This window comes from Poecilia formosa, unplaced genomic scaffold, assembly GCF_000485575.1.
Source record: "Poecilia formosa unplaced genomic scaffold, Poecilia_formosa-5.1.2 Scaffold486, whole genome shotgun sequence".
In the NCBI taxonomy this organism is placed as follows: Eukaryota; Metazoa; Chordata; class Actinopteri; order Cyprinodontiformes; family Poeciliidae; genus Poecilia; species Poecilia formosa.
The window spans coordinates 24,123-43,610 of NW_006800425.1; the positions used below are offsets into that span (position 1 = coordinate 24,123).

Sequence of the window (19,488 nt, forward strand, 5' to 3'; positions counted from 1 at the left end):
CCACCCTTCAATTATCAATGGGGAACTACTTTCTCTGAAAAAGAGATTCCACTCTGCTGAGAGCGCCACAGACGATGATGGAACTCTGCGACAGCTCAATTTAAGCGGCGAGGCGACGCTCCCAGATGTATATTTTGTGAGCTGCGTGGGCGTATCAATCCTCGGCTTGTGCACTTGCTTGGGTGTTGGTCGGGCTTCCCACTATGGCAGCATTTCTGCTCTGCTCATACAGCAAAATCAGCAAATGACAGTTTAATTTCAAAATTGGTTTAGGTTTTGTAACAGTATGACTGCTAATGCAAATACTGTATGCTGATTGATGCAAATATGTTGTCAGACGAAAATATTAATGTTACTTGATATTTTCACATTCGTGAAAAACTAACAGCTCGTTTTATTTTACTGGGATTTTATGTCAAAGATCAACACAAAGTCAACACAAAGTGGTATATGATTGTGAAGTGTGGGGGCGGTGGGTTAAACATGGTTTTCAACATTGTTTGCAAATAAATCCTGAAAACAGTGACACACATTTGTGTTCAGGCCACCCAAATCAACACTGGTGTTGGTTTATCACATAAAATCCCAATAAAATACATTGAAGTTTGTAGTTATAATTTGGCAAATTGCTAAAAAAACAATAAAAGTTGCAGGAAGTCTGTGTTCATGTCTCAGGAAGATGGACTTTTTTCCCCCTTTCTTTTTTTTATTATTGTAAATAATAATATCTCTCATAACAATACATGTTTTTATTACTAAATGAATCTTTTTCTTACTATAAATACCTGAATGCATATCTTTGTTTACTCTTGCTCTCTCAGTCTTATGTGTTTGTGCTGTAGCGTGTCCAACTATTACATAACCAGAAAAAGTCAGTGATCTACGCATCTACACATAAATCACCTTGGAGTGATTTATGTGGAAAAAAAAAATCCCACACCAAAAACAAAATGTATCCTTTGAGAATTTACTTGCCAGTAGTTTGTTCCATGTCACCTTGATATTGATTGGATGGATGTCAGTGTGAAATTGTTGGCCAGCTTTGAGAGAAACAGTTCCCTCAGAGGAATTTGGCCCAGCTAAGAAGAAGCTCAGAAGCTTTTTTGGACTCCCCTAGATTTAAGAACTTCAAAAGAATAAATACAAATATAAATAGTACATTTTCAAAGAAAAAAAAACCATCTGAACCACACGAGATTGAACATGATGCATTAGAATAATTCTATTTGATCTTTATTGCATCATTTTATCTAACGTAAATTTATGCATTCAAAAAGTTATCTGAGTCCATCGAATCCTTAAGGACCAAATAGATGTCCCAGTTAAGTTTCTACTTATTTTAGTGAATACTAGCTACTTTCAAGTGATCATTGGTTAAAAGTATGATAACCTATAAATATTTATAATCGGTTCATCTGATTATAAAAACTAAAATCAGTTATTTCGTCCGAAGCATTAACTTTTACCTTTTCACTGAGTAAACAGTTGTACATACAAAGAAGAACATGGGATGCCTTTAATATTCTCCAGAAGTATGTTTTTTTTAAGAAAATAAAATCAATATTGGAGAACATTTCACTAGAAAGAATTATAAGATCAGAAAATGCTGATCGGCTCCTAGCTTGCTGCTGACTTAGGAAAAACTTGAGAAAATAAAAGAAAAAGTTTCTCAACGCCAGAATGATCATCATTAAATATTACTTAAGTTATAGTAATCAATGCTGCCCCAAAGTTGTTATTATTACTTTATGGCAAAATTTATGACAAAGTCATTTTCAAAGGGAAGACAATTAAGGAAAGTTAAGGTTGGAAGCTTCTGACACACCAGATAGCATACTAGCGCTTAATTCAAGAAATAATTCAGCAAATTTAAAATGAGACATTTTAATTCTTAAAACTGAAAAAGCTCACTTTGAATGTTCTCACAATGATTTACCTGTCAGTATTTTTCCTTCTTTCAGGGATCCAAACCAGCCAGTTCCTCAAGACACCAAGTTCATCCACACAAAGCCCAATCGCTTTGAAGAAGTTGCTTGGTCTAAATACACCCCCAAAGAGCAACTGTACCTCCACATCGGCCTCAAGCCGCGTGTCAGAGACCACTACCGCGCCACCAAGATCTCCTTCTGGCTCCAGCTCGTTCCTCACTTGCATCATGTTAATGAACTCTTGCAGTCTGTTTCCTCCTTCACGCACAGTCCCTCTCCACAAGACGATACGCCTTATTCCTACACCAAGCGTCTATCCAAAGGTTGGCCTCCTATAAGCACACGTCATCCAAGTTCGCAAGGGGGAACGCCACAGCCTCCGGAGTCCGCTTTGGGCCAGGACGGAGGGGAAAGTGGAGTTCGGATCCCAAATGAGGACTACTCGACTGAACTCTCAGTTACGATAGCAGTCGGAGCATCGCTGCTGTTTCTCAATATTCTTGCATTCGCGGCTCTGCTTTATAAGAAAGACAAAAGACGTCTTGAGCATAGAAGACCACGTCCGCTGCCTCCCCCTAGAAGAGACATAACTCCTGCAGATGTTGCGGCCCACCTGCAGGGGGAGGGGCTGATGTCATTACAGGTGAGTAATCTTCTGTCCATTTCTAGAATAGGCCCATGTGCGCCTTCTCAAAGCTGATCTAATTTAACTGGCTGTGTTATGAGTTTGATATAGATTCCTGTGTTAGGTTTTCCACAAAAATTGTTAGAGCAACAAATAACTAATGTTGAGGTGTGGGTTTAGTTAAATTCTGCTTAAATAAGTGGATTACATTTATAAATTATCCAACCAGTAAAAAAATCAACCACATAAAGTCGATTAAAACTTTATTAAACTCTGTTAAAACTCTATTAAAAGAAAAAGTTTAACTTCGGTTTTGTGATCAATGTAAAAAATAATGACAATGAGAATAAAGTGGACATAATATCTTGAAGAAAAAGCAAAAATTAAACAGCTGTTAGCTAAAAGTAACATAATTCTAGTCCTTTGTCCAATCCAACAACCTGGGTCACATTTTTTGACCCAGTGTTTCGCTAAAAGTACTAAACATCTGCCCTGACAGCATAAAGTTATTTATTTGTGCTAAATAAATAACTCAACTCTTTGTGTGTTAATTAATGAGTTTGACAGCACTTTAATAGCAACAAAAGTTATACAGAACTAGTCAAGCGCTGACATTAAGTCGGTTGAGGCTGTGAGGAAAGATTTACTAAACTCTTGGCCTGCCGGAAGCACAGCTGCAGGCAGATCTCTCTTCTGACTCACAGCCTGTCATCAGAGGATATTATCAGTATGAAAATGAGCGAGAGCGTTCGGATGGGTGCACGTGTGTGGATGTACAATGGCTTGAATTGCGGAAAATTGCCTCCAATTCATTCACTGAATGTTTCAACTGTATTTGCTGTGTTTTGGTTGAGTGACGCATTTTACATACTTTTTATGCCAGACAATTTCTAATAATTTGCAATTCAACTGTATTGCTCAGCATCACAGCTGCTTAGACAGTCTGTTCTGTTATTTAAAAAGTGTTTTTTTTATATATTATGTAAGAAAAAAAAACATAAAAACCCTTTTTTACACACAGCATTGTGATCCATGTTTGAGTTGAGGACTGATATGCTAATTAACAGGTTTCAGATGCAATTTAGGCATTGCTGGAATAACTTTTTAAGTTTTATAGTCTGTAAACCAGTGATATTAAGATACAGTGTGTGTTTGTTCATTTGATTAATAGCAGAGCTTATATGAAGTGACCGAAGGACATCTAATGTCGCTTGAATGGATGGACCAATTGCAAAACTGCTAATGAAATAAGAATAGTTTTTTTCCTCTTTACTGGCTGGCTTAGTGCTCAGTAGATACAAAAATCCAATTATTGTTTTCAATTTGTGAACGCACCATAACATAGGAGCTAATATGAACTAATAATGTGATGTCCTCACTATTGATATTTTTAGAGATGAATAAATCTCAATGGCAGCTAATTGTGAGCTTCAAATGTCTTTAAAATTATGTAAGAGGAAGAACAAGCATTAAAACGGGCCTCTAAAAACAAAATTATTTTTCATAAATTTATGACTAATACTCATTCCTGTCAATTCTTTTGTAGTGCCAGTTAATTTATAAGTTATCTTATAAATAAAGATTTGCTAGGCTAATATTTATTTGAATTTGAAAATTAATACATTTCCAGCAAAATCATTAAGGTGACTTAGCAGATACGAATCAAGATAAATATCTGATTATCATATTTACCATTTCAGCAATCTACTTTGAATTGGAAAAAGATACATATTTAATTTGATCCCTTTTAGTGTTTTGGTGTTTGGATAAAAAAATGAAATGGTTAAATAATCATAATCTGGTTTGCCAAGATGATACGTAGCAGCGTTCTCTCATTATATTTTTACTAATGCGCCCCTTCATTTTCTGATTAATAAATATAAATAATAAAAAATAGCATTAATATCAAACTTGAGCAAATTATTTTTATTTTTAAGGTTCATTGAAGTTGAACCATTGTTCTGTCGTCAAAAGCCTAAAATTATTTCCATCAGTTGGCACCGTACGCTGACTGACTCTGCATTTATTACTGAAAATGTTGTAAAAACAAATCTCTAAAATTCATTCATTTTTTTCTTTATCTTCATTGTGCTTACTTTCCTGCCATTCATGTTTCAGGTGAAGCAGCTCGAGTGTGATGTAGCGTCAGCGGACGAGCGGAACAACGCCCACCACCATCACACTTTGGACACGCTTGATGCCCTGGACGGTTTGGACACCCAGGACATTTACAGCACGCTGGACACTGTGCGGCTCACCTGTCCACCTGATTATACCCTGACCTTGCGCCGCTCTCCAGATGACGTTCCCCTCATGACCTCCCTGACCCCGGGCTCGCTGCCAGTGACCCCGGGCTCACACCCTGTTACTCCTGCAACACCAATGACCCCAATGACACCAGGATCGGTGGCTGGGATGAGGATGGGCCACCCTCACCAGGGATACACACACCATAGCCCGTATAGTAATACACACTTGCCCCACACACACATCTCCACGCACACACACTCCACCACACGCGTATAACCGCAGCCAGACACTGACAAACACACAGATCTACAGCTCACAATCCAACACACGCACACACACATACACACGCATATTCACACACATGCATAAAACAGACTGAAATACCTCTAATAATTACCCTGCAGGATTGTTACAGATTGAACCACAGAGAGACTTCTTTCAGAATGAGAAAGCAGACGTGTGTGTGCACGTGTCTGTGTGTTGCATGTTGGGTAACTGCAGTTAAACTGGGTTCCCCAGAGACACAACTCTGTGCAACCCAATATGTCAAGACCTGCTCTGGATTTTAAATCAGCTTTTTCTACACCTGAGGAGGAAGATAAAGATTGCGCGGGTCAGTTCTGGCTCTCTACTACCACACCTGAGTGACTGTCCTGGGAGCGAGGATATCAGATGCAGATGTAGAAACGAGTGGAGAAGTACCACACACAGACTGCTGATGTCAACTTGAACAACCTGTTAAAATGTGAATGTAGCATTTTTTTTCCATTAAAATAGATCAAAGGCCCTATCTGCCAAGGATCCAACTAAGCTAAGATGGAAAGAAAAGAAAAGAAAAAAGCAAGGGATGGTTGTAAAAAAAGATTTACAAGAGAGGGATTAAAAAAACTATATCAATCGAAGGAAAAAAAATTGATTGTAAGGGAGATAAAGATTTTGTTGAGTGAGATTTGACAGCCAGGAAAGAGGATAGAGATATAAAAAAACAACATGGAAAGTATGCCAAGAGACAGAGGTTAGATTCAGAAGAAGAACGGGCCTCTGAAGCGTTGCCAGACTCCCTGAAGAGTCACTCTAACCAGCGATGTGTCAAACTCTTGTAAATAGAATGGAAAGATACAGATATATTATGATTTATAGCATTTACCTGCTACTTGCATTAAAACATGACTTATTTAACCACATTATTGCTTTCATTTCAGATATTAATATATTATTGTATAGATGTCCTAAAGCAAGGCTGGTTGTCTTTCCATCTCACCTGCTGTAGTATTTACACAGTACGTTGATATAAAAGCTACATTTGCTATGCAGAATCATTTTAGAGATGTTTTTTTTTTTTACCTATGTGACCATATAGATACTTGTTCAGCAGCTGAACTATAGAATATTTTCACATCATCCTGCCATTTTTTTCTTTCAACATTGATCAATGAGCTAGTACTGTGTAGATAATGCAATATTGGTTTGATGATTAAGCACCAGCCAAAAAAAAAAAAAGAAAAAAACATTAACCCTTTGACCCTTTATCCCGTTGTCCTTGATTGTTCTGACATGATTTTCTTTTCTGAACCCCAACTCATAATGAGGTTTTTGAAAGACAGACAGATGGTGATGATTAAAGTGGCCCAGAATTTTACGTAATGTCTAAAAAACTCAATGAGGCATTTTTTCTTGTATAAGATCCTTAAAAAGTAATTGAATCTATGAAACTTCTTCACTTTTTTTCATGTTACAACCACAAACTTTTTAAAAATTATTTTACAGAGTAGTACATCATTGGAAAGTGGAAGATTTGTCAACTTTTGATGCATTTACAGCTGTAAATCTTTTGTCATTGTCAGCTTTGCACAAATAGAAACTTTCTGTTGTTTTAAAGAATTAGTTTTATCCATATTTCTTTAAAAAAGAGCTCAAATTTGATGAACCATTAACTGTTAGGTTTTAAGTCCACAGATTCTCAATTGGATTTACATCTGGACTTTGACTGGGTCATTTTAACGCATTGATCTGATTTGATGCAATTATATATTACATATCAGCTTACATATTGCCATTGGCTGCATCTCAGATCAATGCCGTCTTTGCACTATTTCTTGGTTTAGGTGAAGTTTGCACATTAGATTTTACTTGAAGGTGCCAGAGTAAATGTGGATCTGCAGTTGTTTTTTGAAAGAAAAATTAAAATTAATTCATAAATTGTCTTCCATTTTGCAATTTTGAACAACTTTGTGTTGAAATGTTATAGTAAAGTATTTTAAAGTTTTTGGTTTTAACATAAAAATTTACAAATGCTTCTGAAAGGCACCGTGCCCTTGATATTTACACTTCGCGAAGAGCCGCTGTTTTTCCAAGTTGTTCCCCTGATTAAACTACCTGGTGCTGGCAAAAAATCCTGGCCCTGATTAAAAAAACTTCTCTAAAATCAATTTTTTACAGCTTGAAGTTGGGTTTACTTTCCGCGACCTTGGTTTGGAGCAAGCTTTGATTAATGAGGTGAAGATAAAGTAGCTCTGGGTTATAATGAGAGCAACGTAACACTGTAGGAAAACAAGGCTCCAAACATGCTGCTTCCTAAGCCTTAATATCCTCAAACAGGATCATTTTTTTTAATTAAAAATGTTGGATTAAAACAAACCTATCTCTGAAATTCTGACCATCATCTTGTGGACATATTGACAATACTGAGGTTTTTGTTGTTGACTTCACTGTGAGTGTAGGAGGGCTTTATGGTTGTTACTGGTCTTAGTCATTAGCAATAGAGATCAAGCATTTCTCAAATCCATTACAAACAATTTCCATGCATAAGTAAAGTATTTAACATAAAGAGCTCCCATGGAGACCACATAAAAGGCTTTTGCTGTGCTCCAGTTAACCAAAATGATCATAGGACCCGTAATGACTTCAAATCCAGTAACTCAACCAAGTGCCCGAGCAAAAGATTTGCAGCATTTATGTATTATTCTGCATTTGTTTCCCAGCCCTTTTCCTTCATCCAACTTTAGTCTGGTCCTTCCATCCCTTCTCCTTCCCAGCCTTAACATGTGTGACCACAAGCAGCTTTGTCACATTGAGACCTATATAATCTCTGCTCATCCTAAGTAACTTCCTCATCAGTTTTCCTCAGAGTTTTTTTTAGTCACTTGTTAACCGAATATGTGAAAAATTTAAAATTGCTGAAAACTTTGTGGCGAACAAAAAACTTTTTCAAAACGATACAAAAACAATATTTAAAGGATGTTTGGATGAATATCTGTTTCTTCTTATGGGTTTGCCGTCTCAGCAGACGGATGGCGTGTGACGAGCCTAAAACATTTCTGCTGCATTTTTGAAAAATAAAAATATCAGTATTTTACAATTTTTTTGTGCATTTTACATTTTTACTGTCCCTGTTTTAATATGTATGGCACTGTTTAAATTAGATATTGCTTACTTTAAAATTAATTTGCTGTGGGCATTTTCTTTATGTAACGTTGATGGTTCTTTTATTTATAGCACTTAGAAAATCTTCAGAGTATAATGCAAGTAGCAGATCAATAACATATGGGCAATGTAACAAGAAGCTTATGGTCATGTGTTGTTTGTGGATGAACATTGAGGTTGGTAATATAACTGTGGCCTATGCCAACATGAAATTCACATCTAAGTCCACAAAAATGGACATCCTTTAATCAAAAATTAAAAGAAAAACAAAACTATTCTGTCCAACAAAATAGAATTCAGAATAAGTCTGAAAACGTATTTATTCTTTCCATAAACATAAATTCATTGATGTCACATAAATTCATTGATGTCATCAGCAAATCTAAAAGCAGAATATTTATTTAGTTTAATCCCACATTCTGCATAAAAATATTTAAATATTTATTCCATTTCAAACATAGCCATCATATTTGTACCAGTGAAAAGATTCTCCCCACCTTGAGATTTTTGATCTTTTGATGCTATGAACTGACTGTGGTATGTTTATTACACAACTATTTATATCAAATACCCACTAATGTTTACATTTAGCTTTACATTTCTAAGGACGCCCCACTGAGGAAATATCACAGTCTGATACTTCTTTAAAGTTAAGAAAATCAATACTACGCATATAAGCATAGCTCATGTATTAGCTTAACTGTGCATTAATGTAACACCTGCTGTCCATAGGCTTTACACTTGCTAATTAATGATATCTAGGGCACAGCAGTCTGTCCTATTTGTGTTTCTTAGACAGATATTTATTTCCAAATAAAGTCCCTGCAGGTCAGCATCAGCATGCTGCTTCAACACAGTTCACTACTGTGGCTGACAGGTGCAAATGCACGGCAATGGTTCAACAAATAGTGGAACGCTGCAAACAGGTGTAAACACTTAACTAGGAGGCGCTGAATCCATTAGTACAGGTGCTTCACTGTTTTCTTTATTACTGTAAGCATTGTAGAAAGATGATCAGAATGAATGTTGGTCAAATATGTGGAGCAAACTAGCTTGAAAGCACAGCTCTTCACATATATTTAAATAGACTCATATTGCACTTCTTTGCAATACTGTGCAGACACTGAAAATGTGATGATGATTAAAGTCAAAAATAATGTAAAGCTCTACCTGAGATTGGATAGGATTGAACTGCGTCTGACTGAAGTCACTACTACAGAGGCAATTAGTAGACACAAATGTAAATCATAATGAACCATCACCAACTGTCAGCTGGCCAAGCAGACCTTGTTAGATGTCAACAAACTAAACTCATGGCTGACTTCCAGACCAGATTGATGTCTCCTACATTGTGTCCCTCCTCTAATCCTATTAACTCCACTTAATTTGATTTGTGGAAGGCAGCATGTCAGAATGCATGAGTTGAATCCATGACCAGGTGTTCCTTTGCTTAATGTCAAGGCCTGTTAGGAATGGTTCAGAACTGAACACACTCTTGCTTTGTATATCTTGGCAACTATTACCTCCGCAGCAGGCAAGTCAAAGGTCAATTAGAAACAGAAGCACTTTTGTTAGTTTGTCTGTTTAGATGTTTCTTATGTGTTTTCTCCATTTGTAGATAACAGACCTCACGGTGGTTTGTTGTTGTTCCAAGTGACTTTTTAAGCCTTTCCAGACTAATAGATGTCAAGGGCTTTGCCTTTTTTCCCCCCATATGTTGTTTAATTCGTTTTAATAATGTGTTACTTTTTGAGATTTTTATTTACTCCATGTTGTCAGGCTGGTTATCAAGTTAACAAGCCTGAGCTTTGCTACTGAGATTGATCAATCAGAGCTAAATTGTGGTCCATGAGGCAAATGGTATTGTTGGTGGGTGGGTGAGTCGGGTGGTCCTTTCTTGACATAAAAGCAGGTTGTCTTGGATTTCACTCCTCCCTCAATAAATGAACATTTTATGTTAATAGAAAGTGATATATCTGCTCGGACTTGTAGTAGAGAGAGGGGAAAAAAANGAAGCATTAACTTTTACCTTTTCACTGAGTAAACAGTTGTACATACAAAGAAGAACATGGGATGCCTTTAATATTCCCCAGAAGTATGTTTTTTTTAAGAAAATAAAATCAATATTGGAGAACATTTCACTAGAAAGAATTATAAGATCAGAAAATGCTGATCGGCTCCTAGCTTGCTGCTGACTTAGGAAAAACTTGAGAAAATAAAAGAAAAAGTTTCTCAACGCCAGAATGATCATCATTAAATATTACTTAAGTTATAGTAATCAATGCTGCCCTAAAGTTGTTATTATTACTTTATGGCAAAATTTATGACAAAGTCATTTTCAAAGGGAAGACAATTAAGGAAAGTTAAGGTTGGAAGCTTCTGACACACCAGATAGCATACTAGCCCTTAATTCAAGAAATAATTCAGCAAATTTAAAATGAGACATTTTAATTCTTAAAACTGAAAAAGCTCACTTTGAATGTTCTCACAATGATTTACCTGTCAGTATTTTTCCTTCTTTCAGGGATCCAAACCAGCCAGTTCCTCAAGACACCAAGTTCATCCACACAAAGCCCAATCGCTTTGAAGAAGTTGCTTGGTCTAAATACACCCCCAAAGAGCAACTGTACCTCCACATCGGCCTCAAGCCGCGTGTCAGAGACCACTACCGCGCCACCAAGATCTCCTTCTGGCTCCAGCTCGTTCCTCACTTGCATCATGTTAATGAACTCTTGCAGTCTGTTTCCTCCTTCACGCACAGTCCCTCTCCACAAGACGATACGCCTTATTCCTACACCAAGCGTCTATCCAAAGGTTGGCCTCCTATAAGCACACGTCATCCAAGTTCGCAAGGGGGAACGCCACAGCCTCCGGAGTCCGCTTTGGGCCAGGACGGAGGGGAAAGTGGAGTTCGGATCCCAAATGAGGACTACTCGACTGAACTCTCAGTTACGATAGCAGTCGGAGCATCGCTGCTGTTTCTCAATATTCTTGCATTCGCGGCTCTGCTTTATAAGAAAGACAAAAGACGTCTTGAGCATAGAAGACCACGTCCGCTGCCTCCCCCTAGAAGAGACATAACTCCTGCAGATGTTGCGGCCCACCTGCAGGGGGAGGGGCTGATGTCATTACAGGTGAGTAATCTTCTGTCCATTTCTAGAATAGGCCCATGTGCGCCTTCTCAAAGCTGATCTAATTTAACCGGCTGTGTTATGAGTTTGATATAGATTCCTGTGTTAGGTTTTCCACAAAAATTGTTAGAGCAACAAATAACTAATGTTGAGGTGTGGGTTTAGTTAAAGTCTGCTTAAATAAGTGGATTACATTTATAAATTATCCAACCAGTAAAAAAATCAACCACATAAAGTCGATTAAAACTTTATTAAACTCTGTTGAAACTCTATTAAAAGAAAAAGTTTAACTTCTGTTTTGTGATCAATGTAAAAATTATGACAATGAGAATAAAGTGGAAATAATATCTTGAAGAAAAGGCAAAAATTAAACAGCTGTTAGCTAAAAGTAACATAATTCTAGTCCTTTGTCCAATCCAAACACTGGGTCAAAAAATGTGACCCAGGTTGTTGGCTAAAATTACCAAACATCTGCCCTGACAGCATAAAGTTATTTATTTGTGCTAAATAAATAACTCAACTCTTTGTGTGTGAATTAATGAGTTTGACGGCACTTTAATAGCAACAAAAGTTATACAGAACTAGTCAAGCGCTGACATTAAGTCGGTTGAGGCTGTGAGGAAAGATTTACTAAACTCTTGGCCTGCCGGAAGCACAGCTGCAGGCAGATCTCTCTTCTGACTCACAGCCTGTCATCAGAGGATATTATCAGTATGAAAATGAGCGAGAGCGTTCGGATGGGTGCACGTGTGTGGATGTACAATGGCTTGAATTGCGGAAAATTGCCTCCAATTCATTCACTGAATGTTTCAACTGTATTTGCTGTGTTTTGGTTGAGTGACGCATTTTACATACTTTTTATGCCAGACAATTTCTAATAATTTGCAATTCAACTGTATTGCTCAGCATCACAGCTGCTTAGACAGTCTGTTCTGTTATTTAAAAAGTGTTTTTTTTATATATTATGTAAGAAAAAAAAACATAAAAACCCTTTTTTACACACAGCATTGTGATCCATGTTTGAGTTGAGGACTGATATGCTAATTAACAGGTTTCAGATGCAATTTAGGCATTGCTGGAATAACTTTTTAAGTTTTATAGTCTGTAAACCAGTGATATTAAGATACAGTGTGTGTTTGTTCATTTGATTAATAGCAGAGCTTATATGAAGTGACCGAAGGACATCTAATGTCGCTTGAATGGATGGACCAATTGCAAAACTGCTAATGAAATAAGAATAGTTTTTTTCCTCTTTACTGGCTGGCTTAGTGCTCAGTAGATACAAAAATCCAATTATTGTTTTCAATTTGTGAACGCACCATAACATAGGAGCTAATATGAACTAATAATGTGATGTCCTCACTATTGATATTTTTAGAGATGAATAAATCTCAATGGCAGCTAATTGTGAGCTTCAAATGTCTTTAAAATTATGTAAGAGGAAGAACAAGCATTAAAACGGGCCTCTAAAAACAAAATTATTTTTCATAAATTTATGACTAATACTCATTCCTGTCAATTCTTTTGTAGTGCCAGTTAATTTATAAGTTATCTTATAAATAAAGATTTGCTAGGCTAATATTTATTTGAATTTGAAAATTAATACATTTCCAGCAAAATCATTAAGGTGACTTAGCAGATACGAATCAAGATAAATATCTGATTATCATATTTACCATTTCAGCAATCTACTTTGAATTGGAAAAAGATACATATTTAATTTGATCCCTTTTAGTGTTTTGGTGTTTGGATAAAAAAATGAAATGGTTAAATAATCATAATCTGGTTTGCCAAGATGATACGTAGCAGCGTTCTCTCATTATATTTTTACTAATGCGCCCCTTCATTTTCTGATTAATAAATATAAATAATAAAAAATAGCATTAATATCAAACTTGAGCAAATTATTTTTATTTTTAAGGTTCATTGAAGTTGAACCATTGTTCTGTCGTCAAAAGCCTAAAATTATTTCCATCAGTTGGCACCGTACGCTGACTGACTCTGCATTTATTACTGAAAATGTTGTAAAAACAAATCTCTAAAATTCATTCATTTTTTTCTTTATCTTCATTGTGCTTACTTTCCTGCCATTCATGTTTCAGGTGAAGCAGCTCGAGTGTGATGTAGCGTCAGCGGACGAGCGGAACAACGCCCACCACCATCACACTTTGGACACGCTTGATGCCCTGGACGGTTTGGACACCCAGGACATTTACAGCACGCTGGACACTGTGCGGCTCACCTGTCCACCTGATTATACCCTGACCTTGCGCCGCTCTCCAGATGACGTTCCCCTCATGACCTCCCTGACCCCGGGCTCGCTGCCAGTGACCCCGGGCTCACACCCTGTTACTCCTGCAACACCAATGACCCCAATGACACCAGGATCGGTGGCTGGGATGAGGATGGGCCACCCTCACCAGGGATACACACACCATAGCCCGTATAGTAATACACACTTGCCCCACACACACATCTCCACGCACACACACTCCACCACACGCGTATAACCGCAGCCAGACACTGACAAACACACAGATCTACAGCTCACAATCCAACACACGCACACACACATACACACGCATATTCACACACATGCATAAAACAGACTGAAATACCTCTAATAATTACCCTGCAGGATTGTTACAGATTGAACCACAGAGAGACTTCTTTCAGAATGAGAAAGCAGACGTGTGTGTGCACGTGTCTGTGTGTTGCATGTTGGGTAACTGCAGTTAAACTGGGTTCCCCAGAGACACAACTCTGTGCAACCCAATATGTCAAGACCTGCTCTGGATTTTAAATCAGCTTTTTCTACACCTGAGGAGGAAGATAAAGGATGCGCAGGTCAGTTCTGGCTCTCTACTACCACACCTGAGTGACTGTCCTGGGAGCGAGGATATCAGATGCAGATGTAGAAACGAGTGGAGAAGTACCACACACAGACTGCTGATGTCAACTTGAACAACCTGTTAAAATGTGAATGTAGCATTTTTTTTTTCCATTAAAATAGATCAAAGGCCCTATCTGCCAAGGATCCAACTAAGCTAAGATGGAAAGAAAAGAAAAGAAAAAAGCAAGGGATGGTTGTAAAAAAAGATTTACAAGAGAGGGATTAAAAAAACTATATCAATCGAAGGAAAAAAAATTGATTGTAAGGGAGATAAAGATTTTGTTGAGTGAGATTTGACAGCCAGGAAAGAGGATAGAGATATAAAAAAACAACATGGAAAGTATGCCAAGAGACAGAGGTTAGATTCAGAAGAAGAACGGGCCTCTGAAGCGTTGCCAGACTCCCTGAAGAGTCACTCTAACCAGCGATGTGTCAAACTCTTGTAAATAGAATGGAAAGATACAGATATATTATGATTTATAGCATTTACCTGCTACTTGCATTAAAACATGACTTATTTAACCACATTATTGCTTTCATTTCAGATATTAATATATTATTGTATAGATGTCCTAAAGCAAGGCTGGTTGTCTTTCCATCTCACCTGCTGTAGTATTTACACAGTACGTTGATATAAAAGCTACATTTGCTATGCAGAATCATTTTAGAGATGTTTTTTTTTTTTACCTATGTGACCATATAGATACTTGTTCAGCAGCTGAACTATAGAATATTTTCACATCATCCTGCCATTTTTTTCTTTCAACATTGATCAATGAGCTAGTACTGTGTAGATAATGCAATATTGGTTTGATGATTAAGCACCAGCCAAAAAAAAAAAAAGAAAAAAACATTAACCCTTTGACCCTTTATCCCGTTGTCCTTGATTGTTCTGACATGATTTTCTTTTCTGAACCCCAACTCATAATGAGGTTTTTGAAAGACAGACAGATGGTGATGATTAAAGTGGCCCAGAATTTTACGTAATGTCTAAAAAACTCAATGAGGCATTTTTTCTTGTATAAGATCCTTAAAAAGTAATTGAATCTATGAAACTTCTTCACTTTTTTTCATGTTACAACCACAAACTTTTTAAAAATTATTTTACAGAGTAGTACATCATTGGAAAGTGGAAGATTTGTCAACTTTTGATGCATTTACAGCTGTAAATCTTTTGTCATTGTCAGCTTTGCACAAATAGAAACTTTCTGTTGTTTTAAAGAATTAGTTTTATCCATATTTCTTTAAAAAAGAGCTCAAATTTGATGAACCATTAACTGTTAGGTTTTAAGTCCACAGATTCTCAATTGGATTTACATCTGGACTTTGACTGGGTCATTTTAACGCATTGATCTGATTTGATGCAATTATATATTACATATCAGCTTACATATTGCCATTGGCTGCATCTCAGATCAATGCCGTCTTTGCACTATTTCTTGGTTTAGGTGAAGTTTGCACATTAGATTTTACTTGAAGGTGCCAGAGTAAATGTGGATCTGCAGTTGTTTTTTGAAAGAAAAATTAAAATTAATTCATAAATTGTCTTCCATTTTGCAATTTTGAACAACTTTGTGTTGAAATGTTATAGTAAAGTATTTTAAAGTTTTTGGTTTTAACATAAAAATTTACAAATGCTTCTGAAAGGCACCGTGCCCTTGATATTTACACTTCGCGAAGAGCCGCTGTTTTTCCAAGTTGTTCCCCTGATTAAACTACCTGGTGCTGGCAAAAAATCCTGGCCCTGATTAAAAAAACTTCTCTAAAATCAATTTTTTACAGCTTGAAGTTGGGTTTACTTTCCGCGACCTTGGTTTGGAGCAAGCTTTGATTAATGAGGTGAAGATAAAGTAGCTCTGGGTTATAATGAGAGCAACGTAACACTGTAGGAAAACAAGGCTCCAAACATGCTGCTTCCTAAGCCTTAATATCCTCAAACAGGATCATTTTTTTTAATTAAAAATGTTGGATTAAAACAAACCTATCTCTGAAATTCTGACCATCATCTTGTGGACATATTGACAATACTGAGGTTTTTGTTGTTGACTTCACTGTGAGTGTAGGAGGGCTTTATGGTTGTTACTGGTCTTAGTCATTAGCAATAGAGATCAAGCATTTCTCAAATCCATTACAAACAATTTCCATGCATAAGTAAAGTATTTAACATAAAGAGCTCCCATGGAGACCACATAAAAGGCTTTTGCTGTGCTCCAGTTAACCAAAATGATCATAGGACCCGTAATGACTTCAAATCCAGTAACTCAACCAAGTGCCCGAGCAAAAGATTTGCAGCATTTATGTATTATTCTGCATTTGTTTCCCAGCCCTTTTCCTTCATCCAACTTTAGTCTGGTCCTTCCATCCCTTCTCCTTCCCAGCCTTAACATGTGTGACCACAAGCAGCTTTGTCACATTGAGACCTATATAATCTCTGCTCATCCTAAGTAACTTCCTCATCAGTTTTCCTCAGAGTTTTTTTTAGTCACTTGTTAACCGAATATGTGAAAAATTTAAAATTGCTGAAAACTTTGTGGCGAACAAAAAACTTTTTCAAAACGATACAAAAACAATATTTAAAGGATGTTTGGATGAATATCTGTTTCTTCTTATGGGTTTGCCGTCTCAGCAGACGGATGGCGTGTGACGAGCCTAAAACATTTCTGCTGCATTTTTGAAAAATAAAAATATCAGTATTTTACAATTTTTTTGTGCATTTTACATTTTTACTGTCCCTGTTTTAATATGTATGGCACTGTTTAAATTAGATATTGCTTACTTTAAAATTAATTTGCTGTGGGCATTTTCTTTATGTAACGTTGATGGTTCTTTTATTTATAGCACTTAGAAAATCTTCAGAGTATAATGCAAGTAGCAGATCAATAACATATGGGCAATGTAACAAGAAGCTTATGGTCATGTGTTGTTTGTGGATGAACATTGAGGTTGGTAATATAACTGTGGCCTATGCCAACATGAAATTCACATCTAAGTCCACAAAAATGGACATCCTTTAATCAAAAATTAAAAGAAAAACAAAACTATTCTGTCCAACAAAATAGAATTCAGAATAAGTCTGAAAACGTATTTATTCTTTCCATAAACATAAATTCATTGATGTCACATAAATTCATTGATGTCATCAGCAAATCTAAAAGCAGAATATTTATTTAGTTTAATCCCACATTCTGCATAAAAATATTTAAATATTTATTCCATTTCACACATAGCCATCATATTTGTACCAGTGAAAAGATTCTCCCCACCTTGAGATTTTTGATCTTTTGATGCTATGAACTGACTGTGGTATGTTTATTACACAACTATTTATATCAAATACCCACTAATGTTTACATTTAGCTTTACGTTTCTAAGGATGCCCCACTGAGGAAATATCACAGTCTGATACTTCTTTAAAGTTAAGAAAATCAATACTACGCATATAAGCATAGCTCATGTATTAGCTTAACTGTGCATTAATGTAACACCTGCTGTCCATAGGCTTTACACTTGCTAATTAATGATATCTAGGGCACAGCAGTCTGTCCTATTTGTGTTTCTTAGACAGATATTTATTTCCAAATAAAGTCCCTGCAGGTCAGCATCAGCATGCTGCTTCAACACAGTTCACTACTGTGGCTGACAGGTGCAAATGCACGGCAATGGTTCAACAAATAGTGGAACGCTGCAAACAGGTGTAAACACTTAACTAGGAGGCGCTGAATCCATTAGTACAGGTGCTTCACTGTTTTCTTTATTACTGTAAACATTGTAGAAAGATGGTCAGAATGAACGCGACTGGTCAAATATGTGGAGCAAACTAGCTTGAAAGCACAGCTCTTCACATATATTTAAATAGACTCATATTGCACTTCTTTGCAATACTGTGCAGACACTGAAAATGTGATGATGATTAAAGTCAAAAATAATGTAAAGCTCTACCTGAGATTGGATAGGATTGAACTGCGTCTGACTGAAGTCACTACTACAGAGGCAATTAGTAGACACAAATGTAAATCATAATGAACCATCACCAACTGTCAGCTGGCCAAGCAGACCTTGTTAGATGTCAACAAACTAAACTCATGGCTGACTTCCAGACCAGATTGATGTCTCCTACATTGTGTCCCTCCTCTAATCCCATTAACTCCACTTAATTTGATTTGTGGAAGGCAGCATGTCAGAATGCATGAGTTGAATCCATGACCAGGTGTTCCTTTGCTTAATGTCAAGGCCTGTTAGGAATGGTTCAGAACTGAACACACTCTTGCTTTGTATATCTTGGCAACTATTACCTCCGCAGCAGGCAAGTCAAAGGTCAATTAGAAACAGAAGCACTTTTGTTAGTTTGTCTGTTTAGATGTTTCTTATGTGTTTTCTCCATTTGTAGATAACAGACCTCACGGTGGTTTGTTGTTGTTCCAAGTGACTTTTTAAGCCTTTCCAGACTAATAGATGTCAAGGGCTTTGCTTTTTTCCCCATATGTTGTTTAATTCATTTTAATAATGTGTTACTTTTTGAGATTTTTATTTACTCCATGTTGTCAGGCTGGTTATCAAGTTAACAAGCCTGAGCTTTGCTACTGAGATTGATCAATCAGAGCTAAATTGTGGTCCATGAGGCAAATGGTATTGTTGGTGGGTGGGTGAGTCGGGTGGTCCTTTCTTGACATAAAAGCAGGTTGTCTTGGATTTCACTCCTCCCTCAATAAATGAACATTTTATGTTAATAGAAAGTGATATATCTGCTCGGACTTGTAGTAGAGAGAGGGGAAAAAAACCCCTCAATTGACCAATGGAGTTTAAGAGGAGTTTCTAATATTGAAAGTTTAAATTTCAACCTCTAAATAGACTCATTTTGTGTTATGGGTCTATAAGAAAAGTGTTAGATGTGAATATTTTATACACTTTCAAATATTTCTTTATTTCAAATGTATTTTTGACAGATTTAACTGAGAAGGTTATGAACAAACAATATGCTTTTTTAGAAATATTTTCAGTTGAAAGATTAAAAGACAAAAATAACCCCGTGTAATAATCACCACCACTATTTCACCACTTTTGAAACAATGTCGTTTGCAACTCTGATTTGGCTCGCCACAATCATCTACATCAAAAATGTTCCTGACAATTGTGGTGATGTTTGTTTTGTGGGAAAATAATTCAATTTTTTTCCCCAAAGCACATAAACCTTTTCTTTGGGGAAAAATGTTTTTTTTTTTTTTTTTTTTTTTTAAACAG

General features: G+C 36.6%; 1 protein-coding gene and 1 pseudogene across 1 annotated transcript in view; both read left to right on the top strand.

Moving 5' to 3' along the window:
• Positions 1-8,161, top strand: part of LOC103156551 (neuroligin-4, X-linked-like) — a 28,083-nt gene extending 19,922 nt beyond the window's left edge. Inside the window, exons 8-9 of the mRNA XM_016664443.1 lie at positions 1,962-2,571; positions 4,672-8,161. Coding sequence (XP_016519929.1) covers positions 1,962-2,571; positions 4,672-5,079 — 1,018 coding nt within the window. The 3' untranslated portion in view covers positions 5,080-8,161. The remainder of the gene's footprint in view (positions 1-1,961; positions 2,572-4,671) is intronic.
• A 2,506-nt stretch (positions 8,162-10,667) lies between these two features.
• LOC107833958 (neuroligin-4, X-linked pseudogene) lies at positions 10,668-16,951 on the top strand (annotated as a pseudogene).
• Positions 16,952-19,488: the final 2,537 nt, after the last annotated feature.